The sequence below is a fragment of the Triplophysa rosa genome, linkage group LG2, assembly GCF_024868665.1.
Source record: "Triplophysa rosa linkage group LG2, Trosa_1v2, whole genome shotgun sequence".
Classification (NCBI taxonomy): domain Eukaryota; kingdom Metazoa; phylum Chordata; class Actinopteri; order Cypriniformes; family Nemacheilidae; genus Triplophysa; species Triplophysa rosa.
In genome coordinates this window covers 19,494,793-19,519,657 of record NC_079891.1, presented here as the reverse complement: position 1 = coordinate 19,519,657, position 24,865 = coordinate 19,494,793, and the positions used below count along the sequence as shown (strand labels likewise).

The 24,865-nt window shown below is 39.7% G+C and overlaps 3 protein-coding genes across 3 annotated transcripts in view; all 3 read left to right on the top strand.

Annotated features, from left to right (window-relative positions):
* Window positions 1-4,246, top strand: part of tppp2 (tubulin polymerization-promoting protein family member 2) — a 10,219-nt gene extending 5,973 nt beyond the window's left edge. Inside the window, exons 3-4 of the mRNA XM_057328898.1 lie at window positions 2,575-2,728; window positions 2,802-4,246. Of these exons, the coding sequence (XP_057184881.1) occupies window positions 2,575-2,728; window positions 2,802-2,996 (349 nt within the window). The 3' untranslated portion in view covers window positions 2,997-4,246. The remainder of the gene's footprint in view (window positions 1-2,574; window positions 2,729-2,801) is intronic.
* A 181-nt stretch (window positions 4,247-4,427) lies between these two features.
* LOC130551328 (uncharacterized) lies at window positions 4,428-8,134 on the top strand. Its single transcript, XM_057328902.1, has 3 exons — window positions 4,428-4,976; window positions 5,822-6,119; window positions 6,680-8,134. Exons 2-3 carry the CDS (start codon window positions 6,017-6,019, stop codon window positions 7,105-7,107), a joined length of 531 nt encoding a protein of 176 aa, XP_057184885.1. The 5' UTR covers window positions 4,428-4,976; window positions 5,822-6,016; the 3' UTR covers window positions 7,108-8,134.
* Window positions 8,135-16,662: 8,528 nt separating this feature from the next.
* Window positions 16,663-23,542, top strand: tagln2 (transgelin 2). Its single transcript, XM_057328888.1, has 5 exons — window positions 16,663-16,850; window positions 19,767-19,952; window positions 20,136-20,307; window positions 22,175-22,277; window positions 22,924-23,542. Exons 2-5 carry the CDS (start codon window positions 19,773-19,775, stop codon window positions 23,069-23,071), a joined length of 603 nt encoding a protein of 200 aa, XP_057184871.1. The 5' UTR covers window positions 16,663-16,850; window positions 19,767-19,772; the 3' UTR covers window positions 23,072-23,542.
* The last annotated feature ends 1,323 nt before the right edge of the window (window positions 23,543-24,865 follow it).

Genomic DNA, 24,865 nt, shown 5'->3' with positions numbered 1-24,865 from the left:
TTGCGGCAAGACCCAATGTCGAGGATAATCATCAGCCTAAGCACTCTCATTCGATGGTGCGTTGTGCTACATCATTGCCAGGCAGGTAAAACCGCAGAGCCGATCTCCTCTCCGGGGCCCCCCCCCGAGCCATCGAACCTACCCCCGGGAGGTCGATGAAGCAGAACGTACCCTAGCCTCCCTGTCTCGGTCCCTGGGAGCCTGACAAGAGCTTCCCAAACCGTCACGGTGACTACGGGATACGGTCCGTCTCGGCTACGCGATCCAACTCCCCAGGACCCGCCCAAGTTTCGGGGCATCCTCTCAACCTCAGCAGAGGCAAGGATGCTCCCGTGCTTCGGGCCGAGGTCGCCACCCCTCTGGTGAGGAAGCGATCTGCTCGTCCCTCTAGCCGAGATGTTCAACGGGTTTTACAGCCCGTACTTCATCGTCCCCAAAAAAGCGGGGGTCGCTAGATCTGCGTACCCTGAACAGGCACCTATCAAGCTGCCGTCTCAGGATGCTCACGCAGAAGCGCATCCTGGCATCTATCAGATGTCAGAGATGGATTCATGGCAATCGACCTGAAGAACGCTTACTCTCATGTCTCTATTCTCCCTCGTCATCGCCTCCCATCCTCTGTGCAGAGCATTCTCACTTACATTAATTGAATTGTACTATACGTTCTGTGTATGTGCAATCCCTGGGATCGAACCCATGATCTCAGCATTGCTAGAACCATGCTCTAACCACTGAGCTACAGGAAAGCTGTAAAGGGATTATATTGTGTTGTTAATTTGACATTGTCAGATTGTCAGTGTGATATCTGTGTAAGGTTAGTATGTTGTGTACATTAGATGATGGGGGGCCTCATTTTGAAATCAGTTTAGGGCCCCCAAAATGCTAGGGCCGGCCCTGTGTGCAAGGTTCAGCCAGAGGTGTCTCTCCTGGACCACAAGTGTGGACATCGCCCGACCACCTTGGTCACCCGTAGAGCGAGGTCGGTGACGGTGCGGAGTTCCTGCATAAGCGCTGGGTCGGTCTTACCCTTGTGGAGCTCTCTCTGCGCATTGGCCTGATGGACCATAGCGTGGATGGCCATAGCGTGGAGAGAGGGGACAGCTTGGCCCGCAGCAGAGTAAGCTCTCGACACCTCAGATGCCGAAAAGCCTACGTGCTTTGGACGGGAGTCTAGGTCGAGCCCCTGGAGGACATCGACGTATCCTCTAGCTGCCCCACCATCGAGCAAAGAAAGGGCGATGGAACTAGTTGACGTGTACACGCCGAAGGGGAGCGTTCCAGGTCGTACTAGGTTCCTCATGCACTTCCGGGGGACCACGGCACTGGGGGCGAGTGCAGCTTGGAGCCGCTCTCAAGCCCCGAGGAACCGTGTATCCAGCCGCGAGCGTTGGGAGAGGCAGTGCAGTGCACCGCAACCCAATGCCGGCGGCCCGGGAAAGCATGGCTGACATTTCGATGTCCGCTTCTTCCTGAGCTCGACCCCCCGAGGGAGGGAGCTTCAAGGAATCGTCGGAGTCTGATGCCAGTAAGTCACCCTCCAATGCTGCAACAGACATCTCATCATCACGTACCGTGTCCGATATGTGGTTGAGGAACAAGACGGTGGGACCGTCTCATGGGGAACGGTCAGACGAGCGAGACAAGGTGCGAACGGTCCGCGAGCCAGTGGCTGATGGATTAGCGCGCACAGTAATCCTCATATCACCCTCGCTGCTCTCCGTAGCGGGCGGCAGGGCCGTAGTCCTGCCATCACGGAACGGCAAGCAGACGAGGTGGTGGCTGAGTCCTGTGGGAACACAGCCACCCGTGACGCAACGTCTGAATCATCAACCACCCGCAGTGCGGGCAGGACGTATCTACAACATCTGCCCCAGCGTACTGGAAGCAGACATCGTGTCCGTCCCACTCCTCGATGAGTGTGTGACATGTCACGCTGGAGAAATTTGCTCTTTTAGAAAAAAAACTAGAACACTTCTGGAACCGCCGAGAAGCCCAGGGGAAGTCGCCGCAGGAAGGGACAGTCCGCTGCACCACGTCGTAGAACCGGCAGTCTTGTAGTTGCTACTTGTAGCGAAGTCTATTGATCATGAGCGAAGGCTCCGAAGAACAAAAGGTGAATGAATGAGGCACGCCGTCTCCCTTTTACCCGGATATCCGGGGGCGGAGTCCGGCATGCAAATTTCATTCGCCAATTTTCATTGGCCTTTTCTAAGAAGTCGGAAGCGATTGGTTCTCAGGGAAGAACCCCATCTGTCGGCTCGACACAACGTCGAGAGACCGACAGAAAGGGAACTTTGAGGCTTTCAATTGTTATAAGTGTGAATGGGCCTATATACCACCTGCAACAATGAGCAAGTAATAATTCATATACATTTCAAGGTATAATACTGTATAAGTAAAGGAAAAATACAGGAAAATGCAGAAAAGAAAACTTGTTAAAGTTTTTATATATGTGGTATTAACCAGTCTCTACATTTCACTCTTCGGTTTGTCTTTCAACAAATTGCTATTCTAAAAATATTATCCTGTAAATCTTGCATTAAAACATGTGACACATGTCTCTATGTGTTTTAGGGCAAAGACAGCACGTGTCATTACATTTGAGCAGTTCACTCAAGCCATGTCTGAACTGGCTCCCAAACGTTTTAAAGGGAAAAGCCAGGAGGAGGCAGTACAGCTTCTCTACGGTCTCATTGCCGGACAAGGACCCGCCAACATAGGTGTCACTGTGAGTTCCAACCAATCAAAACAGTTTTTTAAACAGACCCCCCAATCCCCTACTCATCTCTTTCTCTCCACAGAAAGTGGCAAAAGCAGCTGCTGTGGACAGGTTAACAGACAGCAGTAAGTACACTGGCTCTCATAAGGAACGCTTTGACGGATCAGGAAAAGGAAAAGGCCGTGCAGGGAGGGAGGATATCCCTGATACCAGTGGATACGTCTCGGCATACAAAGGCCAAGACACCTTTGACGACAAAGTCAAAGAGAATGAATGAGAGAGAAATAACTGAAATGAGACAAATGCATTATGTATATGACATAATGTGCGAAGTCTTGCTGGTTTCTGTTAGCAACTGGCTTGCATGCAAAACAAATCCCTTGCTACAACACTGCATGAACATCAAGCTCAAACACGTAGCTTTACAAATATTGTATAATTGATTTATATTTATAATGCACTCTATGTCTCAATGTTTACCATCAAAAAGGCAATGTTTGTTCTAACATGTAGCTTTCTGTCTGTCTGGCAATACCTATGTTATGCCCTATTGGGGAGTAAGTAGTCAGGCTATTAACTTCATTTTCAGTAGTGTGGCAGTATACCCGCTGTTGAAAACAGTGCAGCTTTCCAGAAATTAGCTAATTTATGCAATAAGTGACAATTTTAAGGTAAATGCTACTAGTCATTATTTATTTTTTATTTTATATTTATGATAGTTTAATCAAGTTACTCTGAGATCAGTCATTCACACCCCTCATCTTCTACCAGAAAAAATACAATAAATCTAATAGTAATTAGTAAAATATATGACCAGGTATTTATAAGTTATTGCACCTTATAGCTTCAGTGTAGTTAGCTGTCATTTCTTAGTAGTCTGTAGTGTAGCTTAAAAGCTCCGGTGTGTAATTTTTTGGACGATCTATTGACAGAAATGCAATATAATACATAAATGTGTCTTCAGAGGTGTATAAAGACCTTACATAATGAAGCGTTATGTTTTTATTACCTTAGAATGAGCTATTTCTATCTACATTCACCGCAGGTCCCCTTGCATGGAATTCACTATGTTGTTCCTAAATGGACAAACTGCTCTACAGAGCGCGTTTTGTAAATAAGTTATCTCCTTCAGCAATGAAGCGAAAACGTGATGACATCTTTGTTCTGTGTCAACCTCCATAGTGCTTTGAAAGGGGTGGAGTGAGCCATTGGTTGCAATTCACAACCATTGGTTGCAATTAGATGCCGCTAAATTTCATTTGGACCTTTAATTGGTAGCATGACTGTAGTTTAACATCAATAAAATATGTGTAGAATGTAGTTTAAAAAGTTTTAAAATAGCTTCCCCAAAACTGCTATTTAGCTACATGTAAAGAGAAAAAAACTCTTCTAATAACGTTGAACCCACAGAACAGCTTTCCTTGTAGAAAATGACTTTTCTTTGAGAGATTGCACTAGTCTCTCATCACATATTGAATTTGGTAGCAAGCATACATGCCTTAATTTATTTTATTTTATTAAAATTAATATAATTAAATATTAAAGTACCAAAAAGAAAACAAAGATTAAATCTCAAAAGACTCTTTCTCTCTGTCTCTTTCTTTCTCTCTGCAGGAGTTAATATCTTTTGCACTTTCTGAGTGTTATTGTATAGTCTTTGTGATTTTTATCACTGGTGTCGACTCAAATACAGTCTGAACTAAGAAAATGGCTTGTGGGAATACTTATATTACAACATGTTACGTGATGCTTTGCATCATTTTGAACTGCATTGTGTTTTATTGTGAACATAGGTGTGGTGTGTTCTTATGAATAGATTGCTTGTGGCCTAAATCAATAAGAGTCGATATCCTTTAGTGGGAAAACTGTTAGATTGCCTGGAAAAGATAGCAGTTTTCTCCTTTCAGATTGTGCGGTCAAATTCATCACATTTCATTTCTCGGCTTTGATGCATGTCATTGTGTTGTTGTATTGAGCACTAGTGTAAAGCTCTGTGGGGTTTTGTGTTTCAGTGCACCTGAGGTAAATTTCCTCATTTGTAGATGTTTTGACCGAGGGCTTTTATACAAGCCTTTTAAATCAAACTCTTAAAAGCTCCATTTTACAAAGCTACAGTCACACACCTGAATCTCCCTCTGCAACTGAACACAGAAGACGGTGGAGTGCTGTCAGGCTATAAAGTAGAATACAGGCTCTGGTTTTGATTTGCTCCCACTGACACAACAAGGCAGAGCAGAAGCAGCGTGAGACATGAAAGGTGAGAAAAGGTCTCTACGGTACACAAATTGTCATTGCAGTTCAATTATTTTGTTTGTTTGTTTTGTGGTTTTGGATTAGAGGATTTTGTTTGTTTCATTTGAACTTTTTTCACGTTTTTATTAGGAACAATTTACTATTCATTGCAGAGTTTAGTCTAGTTATTTGACTACTGTTTTTTTAACACTCATGGAAGCTATAGAAAAATCTGGTTTTAATTAAATCAACAAAAACAAATGTCAGGATTGTTTATTATTATCATTTATTATATAATTTATTTATTATTAATGAAATAAAAGCACGTTTTAGCAAAAATGAAACTTTTGATTGCTTTTTAATAATTTATTATATAAGTTATTTATTATTATCATTTTTCATTTATAATCACATATGCATTTTATTTATAATTTCCGTTTTTTACCACCAATTAGCTTAAGTATTTAGGAATGCAAATATTGTTAATTTGTTTATATTTGAGCAATAATTGTATCAATTTAGTCCCATAATTTACAGGACGCCATCAATCCAAATGTTATTCTCTGATCAAGAACATTTTAATTGGTGGTATATTGGTATAACTGTCATCTCAATTGCCACAACACTCTAAAAAAGTTCTGGGTTGTTATTGACCAATGCTGAGTAAATATTGGACAGAACACACTGCTGGGTTAAAATCACCCAATGCTGGGTTATCTTTAGCCAGCCATGACTGGAAATTTCTACAGGATTTAGTTGTGCATAAAAAGCAACCCAGCACTTTTTAGAGTGATAGTGTCAGTGTTATTACTCTTTGTTACCAACTGAATCACATCTAGGTGTTGTTGTGCTGCTCTGGTGCTTTCGCAGCAGCAACGAATATTCCCATGGGACGCACCGGGAGAAACTCCTGCTCCAGATGTCATCAACCGTAAGACAAGTGCCCTGATGACATCTTTAAATAGCTGGATGGACTGACAGAGAGAAATATAGACATAGACTTATATCCTTAATACTCTCCCACTAGCATGTCTGGCTGACCAGGACTCGTGCAGCTGTTGTTTGATGCTGAAGAAAAAATGGGAGTTAGAACAATATTTAAACACCAGTCTGAATTCGCTGGAGGATTCGCTGGCAAGAGCACAGACCACACTCAGAAACATCAGAGGTACAAACATCTAAACCAACACCAAGCTTTTGACATCATCCCAGAATGTTCTGACAAAATAAAAATAAAATATAACGCACAAAATGCACAAACTGAATGATAAAGTCATACATTATCACAAAAATATCTTATTTAAAAACCTGCACAAAACACAATAGGAAATATTATGGATTGTGTGGTTATGGGAATTGTACTGGTTTTAATAGAAACTGTTATGGTGTCTATACTGTGTTGGGGTCTATTGGTGAAATGTTATCTGGCAGATGGGAACCAGCAGAACACCATTAAATCCCATTGAACTAATGCCCAAAACAAACTACAAAAATGACTTTTGTAATGGTTTTAAAGGAAAAAGGTCATGGTTAATAATGGTATTTTAATGCAAACCATTAGAATTTCTGTGATGTTTCTATTGGGTTTCTATTGTTTTTTTTCCCAGCAGGGTTATTTAGTCATGTTTTGTTGTCAACTTAACAAGCATAACTATCTATTCTATGTCAATGTACAATCACACTGATTTTGTGTTATGTGCTTCATACATGTTCTTTATCACTGTTTAGAGAATCGAGTGGCATTTTCTGTGGGTCTAGCTGACAAGCGACGATGTGTTGGTCCAGTGAAAGCAGCTGTAAATGTGACCTATCAGAGTATCTTTATCAACATTGGAGAAGCCTATAATTCCACCACTGGTGTGTTCACTGTGACAAGATCGGGCGTGTACAATCTGGCATTAACCGTGTTCAGTGACGCGGGGTCACCAGGTGCACCTCTGGCCATCTGCGTCAGTATCAGGCAGAACGGTGTGGCCCTTGCAGCACTCAGAGAGAAATACGATCAAGACCAGGAAGACCAGGCCACTGTTGTTTTACTCGCGGAGCTCCACGTAGGGGACCACATTACCGTCAGTCTCCAGCCTGGCTGCTGGCTGTGTGATGATCAGCATCATTATAACACATTTAGTGGGTTTCTGCTGTATGCTACAGAGTAGAGCACATACACCTAGACAATATATTAGGGAGGACCTCTCATAGATGCAAAGGTTTTACATTAAGATTGATAGTACTTGCACCGTACCTCTAAATTTAGCCCATATACAAGCCTGTAGCCATTATTAGATTGCAGAATAAAATTGGGCCTTTAAAATAGGCAATTTACGCTTGGCATTAGAAGAGAATATATATTTGGATGTAGTCCACATATCCATTAAAAAGACAATGTGGGTATATGGATTTGTGTTCAGAAGATCCTGAGATAGGCAAACCCTAACCCTAAACCCAAAGTAGTCATCACATATGTATTCATATGACAATGTTATACAATATTATGCAAACTCCGCCCATGGCCATAATGGTCCATCCTCTTTCCTACACATCTGATGTCCAACTACAATTGGCATAATATATATACAGTATATGAAGAGTTTGGTTCCAAAACGAGATAACTTTTCAAAAATCTTTTTTTATTATGTTATCATGTTTCTATTGTGTTTTATTATGTTAGTTAGCTGTATTTTTTTGTTATTATGGCTTAAATCAAAACAAACCAACTACAGTTTGATTGATATTAACTGGAATGCACAATAAAAAAAACTAATTTTGGAACCAAACTCTTCATTTATATACTTTTCATGAAAAGCGATCGGATCAGTTATCTGGATGCAAAAGCTACTTGGTTGCGCTGTGTTCTGATTTGCTTGATAATATTATGATCTTAGGACGCAATCACATATTGAAGATTTATTGAGGAAATTTTCAGCAAGGACATTTACAAACATTTGGGTCTTAGAAGTAAACACAACACTTTTATTTTAAGGTAACAAAATGTTGTAAAAGCCGGACATGTCACACTAACATCAATAAAATGTTCAAATGATAAAAGGATTTGTCTTCTTAAGTAACCTTAATTCACAAGGTGATTTCACGAGATGGGATAAAGGTGACTCATTCATTTGTTTGTTACTGTAGGATTTAAATTGAATTTACTGTATGTATTAAAGCTTTTTAAAATGTTCTTATGCTTACTCTTGAAATACTCCTTCGAAAATGCCTGTTTAATGCATTTTTAACATTGCACATGCTGTTGTTGGATTACATCACTTGAATCACATTATGCCATACACTGATCTATTGTCCCACCATTAGTGACCAACTGATACCACTGTTATTTCACAAACAGTTGATAAGATCAGCTGGCTTTTCTCTCTCACACAAAAACACATGTGTAACCAGAGCCAGCTGATCTACTCATCCACTTTATCTGTGTTTATCTCCACAAACCTCATATACATCGATCAGTTTACTTAAATGGAAAATATCTGAGATTTCTTTGTTGTTTCTTGCGATTTTACAACAGTGCAGTTGGGGTGTCAAAGACACAAATAGATGGGACTTTAATAACAATGTTTGAGGATAGGACAGCCTTTCATCAATATTATGTAAGGGATAATGTACGGGCAGCCGGTTGTTATTGCAGAAATAAGCCCCGATAGTGTGATCAGGACCCAATACGCGAAGCGGAGGGTCTTGTATCACACTGAAGGGGCCAATTTCGCGATAACAGCCGGCTGCCTGTACATTATCCTGCTTATTACAGGGCTACTTGCCACATGAGAAAAAAACTGGACATAAAATGTGAATTTGAAATATTTTATTAACTAATTTTTACCAAATGCAGACCTTCAGATTCCTACAAATCTCACACTGATTAGGGGGTAAGGTTCTTGGCCACCATTGACTACCGTAGTAGGAAAGGCTGTTTACTTTCCTACATTCTTTAAAATATCTTCTTTTGTGTTCAACAGAACAAAGAAATTTATAAAGCATTTTCCTACTATGAGTAGTACCCAAGAACTGTTTGGTTACAAGCATTCGTCCAAAAATCTTTCTCTGTGTTCATCAGAACAAAGACATTTATACAGATTTACAACAACTTGAGGGTGAGTAAGTGAAGACAGTATTTCATTTTGGGGTAAACGGTTCCTTTAAATAAGTAATAAACGGATATGAGATATTGCTTGACAAGTCCGAGAACTAACACAGTAGATTAGTTGCCAGGGACAACAAGCAAATACACATTTAAGTGGTCATTATGCAAATATTGAATTCCACAATTGAAATATTCTAGAGGCATGTATTTCAAGAAGTCAACCACTGATGAACTACAGGAATGGATAAAGCTCTGCATCATTGTAAGTACACAATCATTGCCAAGACAAAAAATATATAAATAAATATGATAATAAATAAAATGCAAATAAAATAACCTGAGAAGGTCAAAAGATAATACAATGAAATAAAATGTTACTGAATTTTAAGAAATGGCATCACCATTGCAGTGTGATGACTCAGACATTGGAACTAAGGAACAGTGTCTGTACCAGTGAGTGGCGCTGGTGAGACAGGGCCATTCTGAGACCTCTGTGTGGGAGGATAACAAAAGACAGCGGCACACAGACAGCTCTGTTGGGTCTTAGAAATGTTGAGGAGGTTAACAAACAACTGCTGTCCAGCAGAGAACACTCAAGGGAATGAGGCCAAAAACATCTTCAGCAGATACTTCAGAAGACCACTGTGGTCTTTGCTCTCGTGCCTCAAAATGCCCGGAATTCTAATCACTTTCACCTGCCGCTCATCACCACCCTCATCACGCTCCTAGCATAAAAGCCATTCACCTCCCTTCAGTCAGCATCTGGTCTCGTATGTGAACCAGGCCCGGCTCCAGATATGAGATGAAAGGTAGGCCAAGTGATTTTCCAGGTGGGCGAAGGGGGGGTAACTATATATATATATATATATATATATATATATATATAAAAAATTAACCAAAGAGACATTTTTCCAGTTTTGGTTCATTCATTTTTGCAAAAGAGCCACTGCAAAACTACTATTTTATATATATATATATATATAACATCTTTCAATGACTTCAATACTACTGATGTGTATTCCACTGATCTATGTGATCGCTTTATGACCTTTTTTGAGTATAAGGTTAGAAATATTCATCAGCAATTACTCATTAGTACTCCCAACCATGGGTCCTGACAATTTATCTCTCATCCACCTCCTCACTCTTTTCTCTCTACCTTTACACTACCAACTACTACAGAGATAATGTGTTTGATAAGTAAATCTAAATCTTTGACCTTTCAGCTTGACCCCCTACCAACTTTAGTAAAAGTTTGTTTACCAGCCCTATCGTCATTGCTTACTAAAATTGTCCACTCTTCACTTGTTTCTGGTTTTGTACCCTCATCTCTTACATCTGCTGTTATTACTCATATACTTAAGAAACCAGGGGCTGATCCTTCTAACCTTAATAATTTCTGTCTGATCTCAAATCTACCGTTTATCTCTAAGATCGTGGAAAAGCTTCTTACAATTCAAATTCATGAACACCTTTCCAATAATAAGTTGTTTGAACCATTCTAATCTGGTTTTCGTCCCCACCACAGTACTGAGACTGCTCTTGTTAGAATTACCAATGATCTGTTGCTGGCAGCTGACTCTGCGTTATTAACTATTCTTGTCCTTCTTGACTTGAGCACAGTCTTTGATACTATCTCTCATGAGATAGTCCTTGACAGGTTAGCTTCTATTGGGATTACTGGCACTCCTCTGTCTTGGTTTAGGTCATATCTTTCCGGTCGCACTCCGCTCGTTCAATTAAAAAGTTTCAGATCAAGAAAATCTACAGTCAACACTGGTGTTCCCCAGGGTTCTGTTTTGGGCCCACTTTTGTTCATTATTTATATACTCCCTCTTGGTCTCCTAAACCCACTGGTTCTTTTCCTCCACCATTTCTGTCCAGTTGTCTAGCTGAAATTGGTACTAGATCTGTTTTGTCTAAATCTAATAATTTTTCCCTGCACTTAGACAATAATGCAATCCATCCTTGCTCACAGGTTAAAAGCTTGGGTGTTATCATGGATAGCACACTATCCTTTGAAACTCAAATTAATAATATCACGCGGACTGCATATTTCCACCTATGTAATATTTACCGACTTCGTTCTTCTCTCTTAACCAACAATACAGGAGTTCTTATTCACGCACTAGTCACCTCAAGTATAGACTATTGTAATGCCCTTGTCACTGGTGTTCCCTCCAAATTTCTATATAAGCTCCAGTTTGTTCAGAATTCTGCAGCTCGTGTTCTTTCTAGAACACCTTCTACTGTGCACATTTCTCCAGTTCTCCAGCAATTGCATTGGCTTCCAGTAAAGTATCGAGTCGATTTTAAGATTCTGTTACTTACTTACACGGCACTCCATAATCTTGCACCCCAATATCTTAATAAACTTCTTCACGTTTACACCGCTTCACGTGCTCTCAGATCTTCACTTTCTCTTGTGGTACCTCGGATTCGACTTACTACCATGGGTGTGAGATCTTTTATCTATGCTACCTCTCACCTATGGAATTCCATTCCCTTGGATAGCTGAAACAGCGATTGCTTGCAGACTTTTAAAACACGTCTTACTTTTTTATAATATGCTCTACTGAGTCTTTACTGCATTTTATCTGTATATGCTGAGTGTTTGTTGTGTTTTTTGTCTCGTGCAGTGATTTGTACTTTTATTTTATTCTTTGCCTGTTTGTGAGGTGACCTTGGGTGTTTTGAAAGGCACCATTAAATAAAATGCATTATTATTTATTATTATTATAATAACTTGATTTATGTCCACAGACCACAGTCTCACTTATGGTCCCTGTGGGGATCAATTGTTCTTTTCCTTCGGTAAGGTAAACATGTCCACAGGCATAACTAGTGTCTTGCTAATAGCTTTGTAGTATGGTTCGTATGTGGTCAAGACACTTACATACCGGCATTAAAACTCCAGTCAACCTTGACAGCTGTATTTATGGACTTCATATGGTTCATATGCAAGAAAAACTGCTTACACCGATATGAGGAGCTAAACACAACACATCCATACTGACACGTTGCAGTTTGCTTACATCTGCTCACCGGATACTTTGCTGCATGGTTTGTTTTTAAGTTTTTACATCTGATTACATAACGAGGCAACGACTTCTGTATCATACACCACAGAGAGCTGTAACTTTCAATGAAATTATGACGCTCGCTCTTCTAAACTCCTTGTGCTCTGGGTAGCTTCATCTGGGCTGCGGGCGCAAGAGGTTACCATAGAAACGTTGTTTGTCATTGAATAGTGTCGTGACGCTTGCACATAGCACTGCATGCGTGTATTGGCCAGGACAACCGGAAATATTCATATGTATTGTGATGTTTTTTAACGATCAAATGTTGGTTAAGGCTAAGACACCAGGCAAGCCACATGATTTTTGAAAAGAGCCGCTCAACTCCCTATGTCACTCCGCCCGCCGGTGTACAGTATGCCTGCTCCAGGACATACTGCTCCTGCTCCCAATATGCCTATGGAACTGGGTGGAACATGCCCACCCCCTACATAGCGGCAGAGGAGAATGACCAAGGGTCTATATTTGTATTGTGGCGCTTCGGGCCATTTGCTGTCAACGTGCCCAATTCACCCGCCACACTCCTTGGTGAGTAGCATCCAGAATGTTTCCGTGTCTCAAAAGCCTTTACATATTCAGGTTTTCCAGTCCACCACTGATATCTCTCTCCCATTGACAGCCCTCATCGACTTTGTGTCCGCTGGAAACTTAATCTCCGGCGTCCTCTGCCGCCAGCTCTGAATCAAGAAAAATGTGCTCTCCCTACGTTATGAAGCCCAAACTATCTTAGGAAAACCACTCAGCCATCGAAAGATCAGTATTCAAACCCAACCCGTTCAAATCCAAACCGGAGTGTGTCATCTAGAGACCATCTCATTACTCGTGCTGGAGCAGGCCACCGTGAATATCATCTTAGGTCGCCCGTGGCTTAACAAACATCAGCCGGAAATCTTGTGGTGCACTGGAGAGATCTTGAGATGGGGAGATGACTGCTTTCCTCTTTGCTTCCCTCTGCTGACCTCCATGAAACGTAAGGAACCAGCCAAGATACCCATTCTGTGCAACCTCCATAAAAAGTTCCACAAAGAACTTATCCGTCACCATTCCTGAATGTTATCATTATTTTAAAGATGTCTTCTGTCAAGTCCGGGCGACCCAATAATCCTCACTGGCCATGGGATTGTGCGATCGACGTCAAGGAGGGTGAGCAAGTGCCCCATGGAAGAGTCTACCCATTATCCATCCCCGAACAAAAGGCCACGGATCTTGTGTTCGTGTGTGTGTGAAATTCTTGAAGTATCATTATTTTTGTATAAGCCTGTATAAATCTGTCATCATTTACTCACCCTCTTGTCATTCCAAATCTGTATGACCTTCTTTCTTCCGCAGAACACAAAAGAAGATATTTTGAAGAAAGTTGGTAACCGAACAGCGCCGGCACCCTTTCACTTCTATTGTATGGACAGTGAATGGGTGCCAGTTAACAACATTCTTCATAATATCTTGTTTTGTGCTCTGCAGAAGATAGAAAGTCATACAGGTTTGAAATGACAAGAGGGTTAGTAAACAATGAAAAACTATCACTTTAAGGCTAGATCGAGACTAAAATAAATGTTTGAGCTGTTTTAATTGAATTTACCATTGTTTTATGTCAAGATGCATTTTTTTTATAAAAGTGACTAAATTTAACTACGGAATGGCCAAAGCTAATAAGCTAATTAGCTAAAACGTGTCTGTGAAACCGGGCCCATAATGTTTAATATTACAACCTGATATGGAAACTTGGGAGCAAGGAGTAAAAATAGATGCACATGATAAGGACAGCGGAAAAAAAATAGAACAGCAGTAAACACAGTTTGATAAACTGTATTTGCTGGCAAAATATTTAAGAACAACAAGTTATATCTGATTTCACACACCCACTTCACTTGTCCTGCTTCCATCTGGAAAAAGATGTAATGTCCTAAAATATTAAAAAATATATACACATACAGCTCAGCTTACACATAAAGCTCAAATTTGTTGGTACCCTTACAGCTCATTGAAATAATGATTCATTCCTCCTGAAGAGTGATGAAATTAAAAGCTATTGTATACTTGCATGCCTTTGGTATGTCATAGAATAAAGCAAAAAAAGCTGTGGAAAGAGATGAATTATTGCTTATTCTACAAAGATATTCTAAAATGGCATGGACACATTTGTTGGTACCCCTTAGAAAAGATAATACATAATTGGATTGTAGTGATATTTCAAACTAATTAGTTTCTTTAATTGTATCACATATGTATCCAATCTTGTAATCAGTCATTCAGCCTATTTAAACGGAGAAACGTAGTCACTGTGCTGTTTGGTATCATTGTGTGCACCACACTGAACATGGACCAGAGAAAGCAAAGGATAGAGATGTCTGAGGAGCTCAGAAAGAAAATAATAGACAAGCATGGTAAAGGTAAAGGCTACAAGACCATCTCCAAGCAGCTCGATGTTCATGTGACAACAGTTGCAAATATTATTAGGAAGTTTAAGGTCCATGGAATTGTAGCCAACCTCCCTGGGTGCGGCCGCAAGAGGAAAATCAACAACAGATTGAACAGAAGGAAAGTGCGAATGGTAGAAAAAGAACCAAGGATAACTGCCAAAGAGATACAAGCTAAACTCCAAGGTGAAGGTACGCAAAAGTGGGCTCCATGGAAGAAGAACATTTAGAAAGAAAAACATAAAAAAGCCAGACTGGAATTTGCTAAAATTCATTTTGACAAGCCACAATCCTTCTGGGAGAATGTCCTTTGGACAGATGAGTCAAAACTGGAGCTTTTTGGCAAGTCACATCAGCTCTATGTTCACAGATGAAAAAAATCAAGCTTTCAAAGAAGTGAACACCATACCTACAGTGAAACATGGAGGAAGGTCGGTTATGTTTTGCGGCATCTGGCACAGGGTGCCTTGAATCTGTGCAGGGCACAATGATATCTCAAGACTATCAAGGCATTCTGGAGCGAAACGTACTGCCCAGTGTCAGAAAGCTCTGTCTCAGTCTCAGGTCATGGGTCCTCCAACAGGATAATGACCCAAAACACACAGCTAAAATCACCCAAGAATGGATAAGAACAAAACATTGGACTATTCTGAAGTGGCCTTCTATGAGTCCTGATCTGAATCCTATCGAACATCTATGGAAAGAGCTGAAACTTGCAGTCTGGAGAAGGCACCCATCAAACCTGAGACAGCTGGAGCAGTTTGCTCCGGAAGAGTGGGCCAAACTACCTGTTAACAGGTGCAGAAGTCTCACTGAGAGCTACAGAAAACATTTGCTTGCAGTGATTGCCTCTAAAAGTTGTGCAACAAAATATTAGATTAGGGGTCCCATCATTTTTGTCCATGACATTTTCATTTGTTTTATTATTTACAATATTATGTTGAATAAAAAATCAATTACATATGGAATAAACAATTGTGGATGCCAATTACTTTAGTCAGTTTCAAGTTATTTCAGAGAAAATTGTGCATTCTTCATTTTTTGTGGAGGGGTACCAACAAATTTGAGCACGTCTGTATATACCAGTAACAGTTAGGAAATGAAATGATAGTGAAGCTAAGTAAGCTTGAGCATGTGTTATGAAAATAATTTGTTAATTTGTTGTATGGTTATTGTCTGTTTTAATTCTGTATGTATATAACTTTTAAATAAAGATAACAAAATTTAACCAATAAAGTCTATGAGATGTGCTTACTAATAGTGAAGTCTGTGTCTGTCTGTGTGTGTTAGACCGAGACCGGGTGAAACCCCACCCACAGGCACATTGTGTTACAGTGTCTCATGTCAGATCAGACCAGTGAATAACACATACACGCCCCTGTGGCCCCTGCAGCTAATGAATCACAACGGAAGCAGACAACATTCTCAGCAGAGCCATGATTTCGCCCTGTAACAATTTCCAGCATTGACATTTAATATGTCTATTCATCATTAAAAATCTACAATTCACCTATACTGTACTATTCTAAACTTATTTGAAAAAGAATAACATTTTAAGTTACAGAATATAGGCCTATCCAGACCAAGGTGAACCACACCTGTGGCAAAGTAAATGGATACCTACAATTTTGTAAAAATAATATGTCAAGAGGAAGTTCAAAGTTGATAGATACTTTCTAACAAAACATTCCAACAAAAACAAAGCTACTATCTTAGTGTTAGTCTGTCGTTTCAATTGAATCAAAGGGTGATCCTCTCACTTTACCACTGTCATACTGAATTTCCATGTCTGTTTCATTTCACTGTCATGGTTGCATGTGTAACATCCTGTTTCATCAAGTCCTGTAACCATTAGCCACCTTTAAAAATGCCAAGATATTATGTCATTCACGATCCTAACAATCCTCTCGCCCTCATCCTCCTCTACTGGGCGAAGTGGAAAAGAAGGCATGTGAATAAATTCCTAGCTCTGTCCAGACCGCTGCTATTCCCTCTCCCAAATAAGGACGTACATTGCAAAACAGGAAAATGAGAGGAAAGGAGGGGCAGAACTCTGAAAAAAGTCATGACCTTTTATGGATATCGTTACCTCCTCTTTTTCTCTTTCTTTCTCATGCTCTATCTCACTCTGTGCTCATTTTCATGAGGGTGACACTCCCTGAGCCTGGACCCTGAACTCTGTCATAAAGAGGAAGATATACTCTCTCTCTCTCTCTCTCTCTCTCTCACACACACACACACATAGCTGTGTGCACCAAAGAATACGCACTTTCATACCGAGACTACTGAGCAAGAGTTCTACACATAAACTGGTAAGTACATGTGAAATGACATGTAATACTGTGTAATGCTAAGGTAAAAATAGCTTTGTAACGAATATGCACAAATGTAAGGGAGTGTGTGTGTGTGTGTGTGTGCGTGCGTGCGTGCGTGCGTGCGTGCGTGCGTGTGTGCGTGCGTGCGTGTGTGTGTGTGTGTGTGTGTGTGTGCGTGTGTGTGTGAGAGAGTGAGTGAGTGAGAGAGAGATGTATTTTGGTAAAAAATGTTCTGTGGAAATTTCATATCTGCTCTACATGTTTCCACATGTTCTGAGTGTTCTCTGTGTGTGTCTGTCAGATATTTTTATTGGCTGTTGCTGATGACATGTTGCAAGAGTATGATGTTCTCCTCCCTGCCATTTCCCTTACACAAATGCACACACTGAGCGAGAGAGCGAGAGAGCGAGAGAGAGAGAGAGAGAGAGAGACGAGAAGAAAGAGAGCAGAGAGAAGACGAGAGCAGAGAGAGAGAGAGAGAGCAAGAAATAAGAACAACTCTTAATTGTAGAGGGAAAATGTGTGTCATGCAGACAGATTATTATTCAATTATGTGCGTGCGTGCGTGCGTGCGTGTGTGTGTGTGTGTGTGTGCGTGCGTGTCTGTGTGAGCTAACAAGAAGTTAGATAAATCTGACAAAACTTCAGTTTTTAGAGCACATAATGGTTTTATTGTCTAAAAATACACAACAGGCAAGGGTGTAGGGTGAGGGTTATGGGGTGTGATATGTTTATAATACGTTTTAAAGTGATAGTTCACCCAAAAATGAAAATTCTGTCATCCTTTACTCACCCTCTTGTCATTTCAAACCTGTATGACTTTCTTTCTTCTGCAAAACACAAAAGAATATATTTTGAAGAATGTTGTTAACCGAACAGCGGTGACATTTTGACTTTTTAGTGGTGATGTCCATACAATAGAAGTCAATGGGTTACCAACAATCTTCAAAATATATTCTTTTGTGTTTCATTTAAAAAAAAAATATCATCCCTTTAAATTAAACAAACAGCCTATTAGGGCTGTGCAATTAATCGAAAATTTTATGAATTAATCGTAATCGTCAATTTTGACCTTCAACAATTACAAAAACAAAATGTTTGAGGTAAAACGATTATTGTGCCGCATTCCATTTTGCAAGAATCCTCTCTTTTCTTGTGGTATAAATCCACAGCGCATCCTTTCCTTTACAGCGGTTCAGCTGTGCTATTGCTTTCATTTATTTTTCATTTGATTTCATTTTAAAAGACAAGTTTTTATTTGTTTTAAGTCAGCGAGTAATCGTGTTAAATGATTGCGATCTCAATATTGGCCAAAATAATCGTGATTATGATTTTTGTCATAATCAAGCAGCCCTACATTCTATGGTATGAACAAGTTAACACGGGTGTTTCTAATGTGACATGAGAATCAAATAAGAGTATCATATGTCTTTAATATGTTTTTAGATGTGAATTGAAACCAGCTCAACTAAAGGTCTCTCTGGTATCCAGAGCTTGAGTGTTTAAAGTTCAGTAAGAATAGACTCTTTTGGCAACTCATATTAAATTAAAAGTCATTCTTACTTATCTTACGTGTCTTCTATGTTTTAACCAATAGTGGGAACAGTGCTGAAATAGTGGGATTATAACACCTAGTCCTATTAAGCGAATCTGTACACTTACATTATATGACACATCTCAAAGTCAAACATGCTCACAGCTGGAGTATTATAACTCTTTGTATTAGATGATTTTAAACCTGAGGCCCAATGCCAGGTAAAGTCAAATATAATATAAAGACATAAAACTTATTATGCGAAAAGACAGTTTTATAAGGCTGTATGATTGCTTCAGTCAATGCATGTGTGCTTTTGTAATCGTGTTTGTGTATTTGTACATTGTGTATTTGTACATTGCCCAACAGGTGGAGTTATGTTTACAAACAGGAAACTGCTTTGAGGATGTGAGATAATTGGACAGCCATACACAGTTATTTTCATCCAGGCACACAGACACACCAACACACATAAATTTACACGCCACCTTCTCTACAAACATGGGAAGGGCGAGTTTGAATGTGTCATTTTGCAAATATTAACCCTAACCATAGCAGTGATAATGTCATTTTCACACATGAAAGATTAGTGATTTATAGAGATTGTGTGTGTGCGTGCGTGTGTGTGTGTGTGCGTGCGTGTGTGTGTGTGTGTGCGTGCGTGCGTGCGTGCGTGCGTGCGTTTGTACATGTGTATGAACTGAACTGAACATCTTGTGAATGTCTGATATCATAACATCCCCGCTAACAGGATAGCTTAGACCTGCATATCTTTTGTTGGGCCAGGCACGCTCATAGGTTTTAGCTGGTGCTGGTCAAGCTGCGTGGTCTCTCTGTTGAAGTTGGGTGAGCAAGGAAATGTTTTTGGTGAACCTATTGTAGTTAAAAATAAATTGTGGGGACACCAGAATCAACATCAAAAAGCCTTTCTCCAGTTCAGAGATTGTGTTGCAACATGCTCTATGAAAGGACACGATTGAGTTCACGCAGGTCATTAATTTAAGTGCTTCCAGATATTTTGCATTGAAAATGTTAAAGACTTGTGATTTGCATAGCAGTCATTACAGTTAGACGTTCCTTTCATTGCTAGGTCCTTTGCTTAAACAGATTCTGGCTTTTTGCAATAAAAACCAAATCTGCGTGAACAGGTGCCAAAGACGAGACCGGAGAGAGCGCATCTTGTGTCAAAACCAACAATAACACGCCTCTCTCCACACAAAACATGAGGCTCTGCCATGATTCTGCCAAAAGACCAAGAAAGACATGACATGATGAGGCAGAATCATGACAACAGGCCACACGAACTGACAGTCTGCTTATTCATGTTCAACTGGGTTGGTTAAAAATTATTTCTGTGCTTTGTGTGTGTGTTTGCACAGTCAATAATGGCGAATAAAGGTCCATCCTATGGTTTGAGCCGTGAGGTGCAGAGTAAGATCGACAAGAAATATGATCCGGACCTTGAGGAGCGGCTGGTGCAATGGATAATCGCTCAATGTGGGGATGGTGTAGGAAAACCCCAAGCTGGAAAACAAGGCTTCCAGGAGTGGCTTAAAGATGGCTGTGTAAGTTTTTCACTATATTAAAATAGATTAAGCCATATCAAACATGCAAGAGCATATCAGCACTCTTACAACAGTGCTTGTCCAATCAGATTGGAGCACAAGAACAAGTATTTACCTAACATATAATGATCCATAAAAGTCTTTACACTCATCATGGCACTCTTTTCCTTTCTGTCTCAATAGGTTTTATGTGGGCTGATTAACAGTCTCCATAAAGATTCAAAGCCTGTGAAAAAGGTCCAAAGTTCTGGAATGGCTTTTAAACAGATGGAACAGATTTCTCAGTTTCTCGGTGCTGCCGAGCGCTACGGAGTCACCAAGTCTGACATGTTCCAAACAGTCGACCTCTGGGAGGGTGAGAGTGTCCACTGATCCTAATGCACTGGGGATGACATATGCATTTTGTCAGCTAAATCCACGAAGTTCATGTTTACAGCTAAACATTCAAAGTGGTACTTGTTAGAAACTTACTAGAAGCACAGCGCTCCCTAAAACTCTTTTGGTGAACCTAAAAGAAAATTAAAAGCAGATGCTTAAAGGAATAGTATACCCAAATGATTTTAACACAATGTCTTCTGAAGCAAAATGATAGCCTAGTTTGTGATTGAAAACAAATAATATTTTGAGCCTATTTAGCCAAGACAGGTTATGTTAGAATTTGAACATGTATAGATAGGCTAAGTTAAGTTTAAACTCAAGAAACTTAGATAAATATATAACATTGTAGATTTTTAGATTACAATTTACATTACAGTCCAGTTCTCACTATTAAATAGTTGCTTACTAGCATGCATATTACAATGATATGGGCTATTATAAACGTATTCTTATAAAGCAAATATGCCTATATTCATAATGCCTTATTCGGCATAGTTAATACTAGTTATTAGTCAGTTCAACTCTAAACTTAATTGTGACCAAAATATGATATATATTTGGTCACACTCAGAGGTGGGTAGTAACGAGCTACATTTACTTCGTTACATTTACTTGAGTAACATTTTGGAAAATATGTACTTTTTAAGTAAAATTAAAAGTGTGTACTTTTACTCTTACTTGAGTAAATTTCTAATAGAAAATCTGTACTTTTACTTCGTTACATTGCGTGACGTTCCTTCATTTTAAAATATGCTTTTTAAAACGCGTTGTTGATTTCAAGGTTGTCGTCTCTTTTTACGGGCATTCCCGAGTGATCGATTCCTTTGAGTCGATTCTTTTGAAAGCATTAATTGAACAATGGGCAAAACCATTTGAATAGGCTAATGAATCAGTTCAAATGATTTGTTCAGTTCGCAGCACGATCTGAATCATCTGAAGCAGGATTACTCACTCCTCGTAGCGCGAAACTTAAGAACACGCAGAACACAAAGAGCGATGGATGAAGTGGATATTAATCTATATCTATACAATCAAAACTGCAAATGTGTCATATTGTTTGCCAGCAATGATAAATGCCGCCATATGCGCGAACCCCGCTCGTCAGACACAGCAACATGCGCGTTACCTGTCAGACACAGACGTGGGCTTGCAGAAATATACATTTGAAGAACAGAAGGAAGAAAACGTGTTGATGGGCGTGTGGTTCACTGTTTACTGTTTGTTTACAAGTAAGAGCGTTTCACAACACACACGTGACACAACACGAGAAAACATGAGCTTTGTTCAAAAATGTGTATTTCATTTAAGAGAGCACTGCAGATGTTCTAGATCATCTTAGGAAATGCTCTGAGTTTAGTTCATGCTTTAGTTTGACATGGTCTATTATTCTAAATAAATTGTGTAAACTACATTGACATCAGGACTAGATGAAATTTACAGAAATGCTTGTCTCTTCTGTGTTTGTCTATTCTTTAGTCTCTCTAGTATGTTGCAAAGATATCCGCTTATGATCATTAAAATTTTTGATTAAAATGTAATATTAAAATATTGGCGTTAATATTCATTTAATGTAGCTGGCCTATATAATCAGATACAAAGTAACTAAGTAACTAGCTACTTAAGTAGTTTTTTCATTGCATACTTTTTTACTTTTACTCAAGTAATTTTTAAAATAGTGACTTATTTTTGTAACAATTTCTCTAGTTACTTGCACTTTTACTTGAGTAAAGATTTTGGCTTCTCTACCCACCTCTGGTCACACTTTAGAGTAGGGTCCATTTCTCACAATATTATCTACGACCTTTGCCTCAATAAACCCCTAATTACTTGTTGTGTGCGGTTAGGTAAGGACCTCGCCGCCGTGCAGATGACACTGATGTCTTTGGGGAGTCTGGCTGTTACTAAGGACGATGGTTGTTACCAAGGTGACCCTAGTTGGTTCCACAAGTGAGTATTGTAATTTTTGCTTCCTGTTCTCAGAATGAACCGGCTGGCTGACCGGATACCATAGCGACCAGATAACAAAAACAAGCCACTGTACTGGCAGTTTTGCAGTTGTGGTTCGTCGTCATAGCAACACGATTACAAACACTTATTGAACAGACATTGGCCGTTTCTCAATTCCAAGAACGCAAAGAACGGACTTGTGTTCTTGTGGAGACCGGTCTTGCCAGGCAGCCTCGGAACAACGAACTTGGATGGATGCGCCACAGTGACTTCTGGGACTTCAAGTGGATTCCTTAGGCACGCAAGGCTGCATACGATGCATGCTTAATATTGAGAACACATCCGGGTACTTTCATGCATTCTCTGTTCTTGTGTTCTTGAGTATTGGAACCGGACTTTGACGGCTAGTGATGACGTAGAGCGAGAACACGAGGACACAAGACTGCTGAAGAACGCACATTGAGAAACGGCCATTTTCAATCCGTCCATTTTTAATGTGTGACCGTGGGATCAACAAATGCAAATAAATGTGTGTGTTATAGAAATTCTGCTATACTTTGATACTATTACGAAATATACAAAAAGAAGAGGGGAGGATATAAACAAATGTGTGTTTGTTTACACATACTGTTGTTCTTATCTTTAGGAAAGCCCAGGAGAACAGGAGGGACTTCACTGACGATCAGCTGAAGGAGGGTCAGAGTGTCATTGGCCTACAGATGGGCACTAACAAAGGGGCATCGCAGGCAGGTATGACTGGATACGGTCGACCTCGGCAGATCTTCAACAACTAATACAAAACCTGATGACCTGCAATCTGCAATCCAAGTCTTTCTTGGCCCATCAACAGAATGGACCAGGCACTTCTCCTCAGTTAAACCTTCAACATACAACTTATTACAGCCAACATTTACAATCATTTACAAATCAGTTTTGTACTGCACAACAAATCGCTACAGGTTCTTGTGAAATTGTGGCATTCTTTTCTTGTATACATTCCATTATTAATCTGCTTCAAACACTTCAAAGGATGCAGATCTACATTCCATTATTCCGACATAAAAAATGCATTGTGTTGCACTCCATGAAAATGTAAGGTGAATTTTGGTCTTGCACAGTTAGATATTTGGTGGATTTTATTTGTATGCTCTTCTACGATCTTACACCCTGATCTACAGTACATGAGTGTACTGCAATACTCAATCTGTTTATATGTTGAACATGAGTAACTGATTTTGCTAATAAAATTTTGTTCAGTCTAGAAATGCTATTGTGTTCGCTTGTGTTCTAATCTTAGTTATACATTTCACTGACACCCAGAGTTATGTAGGAAGCTTGCGGTCACAGATGATAAAAGCTTTTCACAGAACAGCAATTGCAAAATGCTTTAAAACGTAGGGGGAAAGAGAGGTGGGGTCTAAGAGTGGAACATAGTTTTTTCTTTCCATTATTCTTTTTCTCTCACTCAATCACACCCGCGTTATACCAACATTCTGCGTTCCAAATAAATGTACTCACTGACAAACACACACACATACAAATATGGGAAGTATGGGAATCATGTAGTGGTCAGAGAGAGAGTGAGAGAGCTGGTCACTGTTTATTTGTTTGTACCCTACACATAAACACAGAAGACGTTATTATGCAAGTTATTATGACTTGACTATTCTGACAGCAATTCTTGTCATTAAGACAACAGTTCTGCCATCTGCAAACCTTCTTCATTCCTGTTTCTATTACTAACAACTCATTGTGCAGACTTCCTTCCTTTCCCTCATCTGGACTTTGCTATTTCCTGAGCCGTTCATTATATTATACAAATATACTTGTTGGGTTATATTATGTGATTTGTATCTGTAGAAAATATCGATTTTAGTTTTCGAGAATTATGTTCAGTTAAAAACGAGGAGAGACTATTTTTATGGTCCCAGAGAGCCCTGAACTCAGCATGATCAGAGTCATTTTAGGATTACATAAAGAGAGAAGCAAATTAGATGGCATTATTCCATAGAAGAATTGTGTGGCAAGTTCTCCAAGATGCTTGGAACAACCTCCTGCCAACTCCCTTATAAATCTGTGCCTAAGAGAATTGGTAGCCTACTGTTTTGAAGCTAAGTGCTGATGTACTATTACTTTTTATTTATGTTTTCTGCATTTTGTTTGAAATTAAACTTTGTATAAAACTGTTACATTAGTATTAAACATTAAATGTTTGCACAGTACAGTCTCTGATGGCACAGCCAGCCAGGATTTTAAATATCAGAAGAATTCCACTAGCAAATATACCGTAAGTAAACAACAAAATGCTGCAGTCTAGTAAACAGGGAAAAGTAAAACAGAACGATGACCTTAGTTTTTAAATCTTAATCAACCAGACAAAAGGTTTTACTTTTTGCAACTTGCATGCAGCTAACTGGCTCGATACCATAAAACATAATAGCTCTGCGAAGGAGATTGTTGTGGTCAGTAGCCTACAGAACTATGACGAACTTAAAAATTGTCCTATGCTGCCCCCTGGTGTTACTCTGACAGAAACCTTCTCCATGCCACCCTACCATACAAGGATGTGAACCATTCTGAATGTCGAT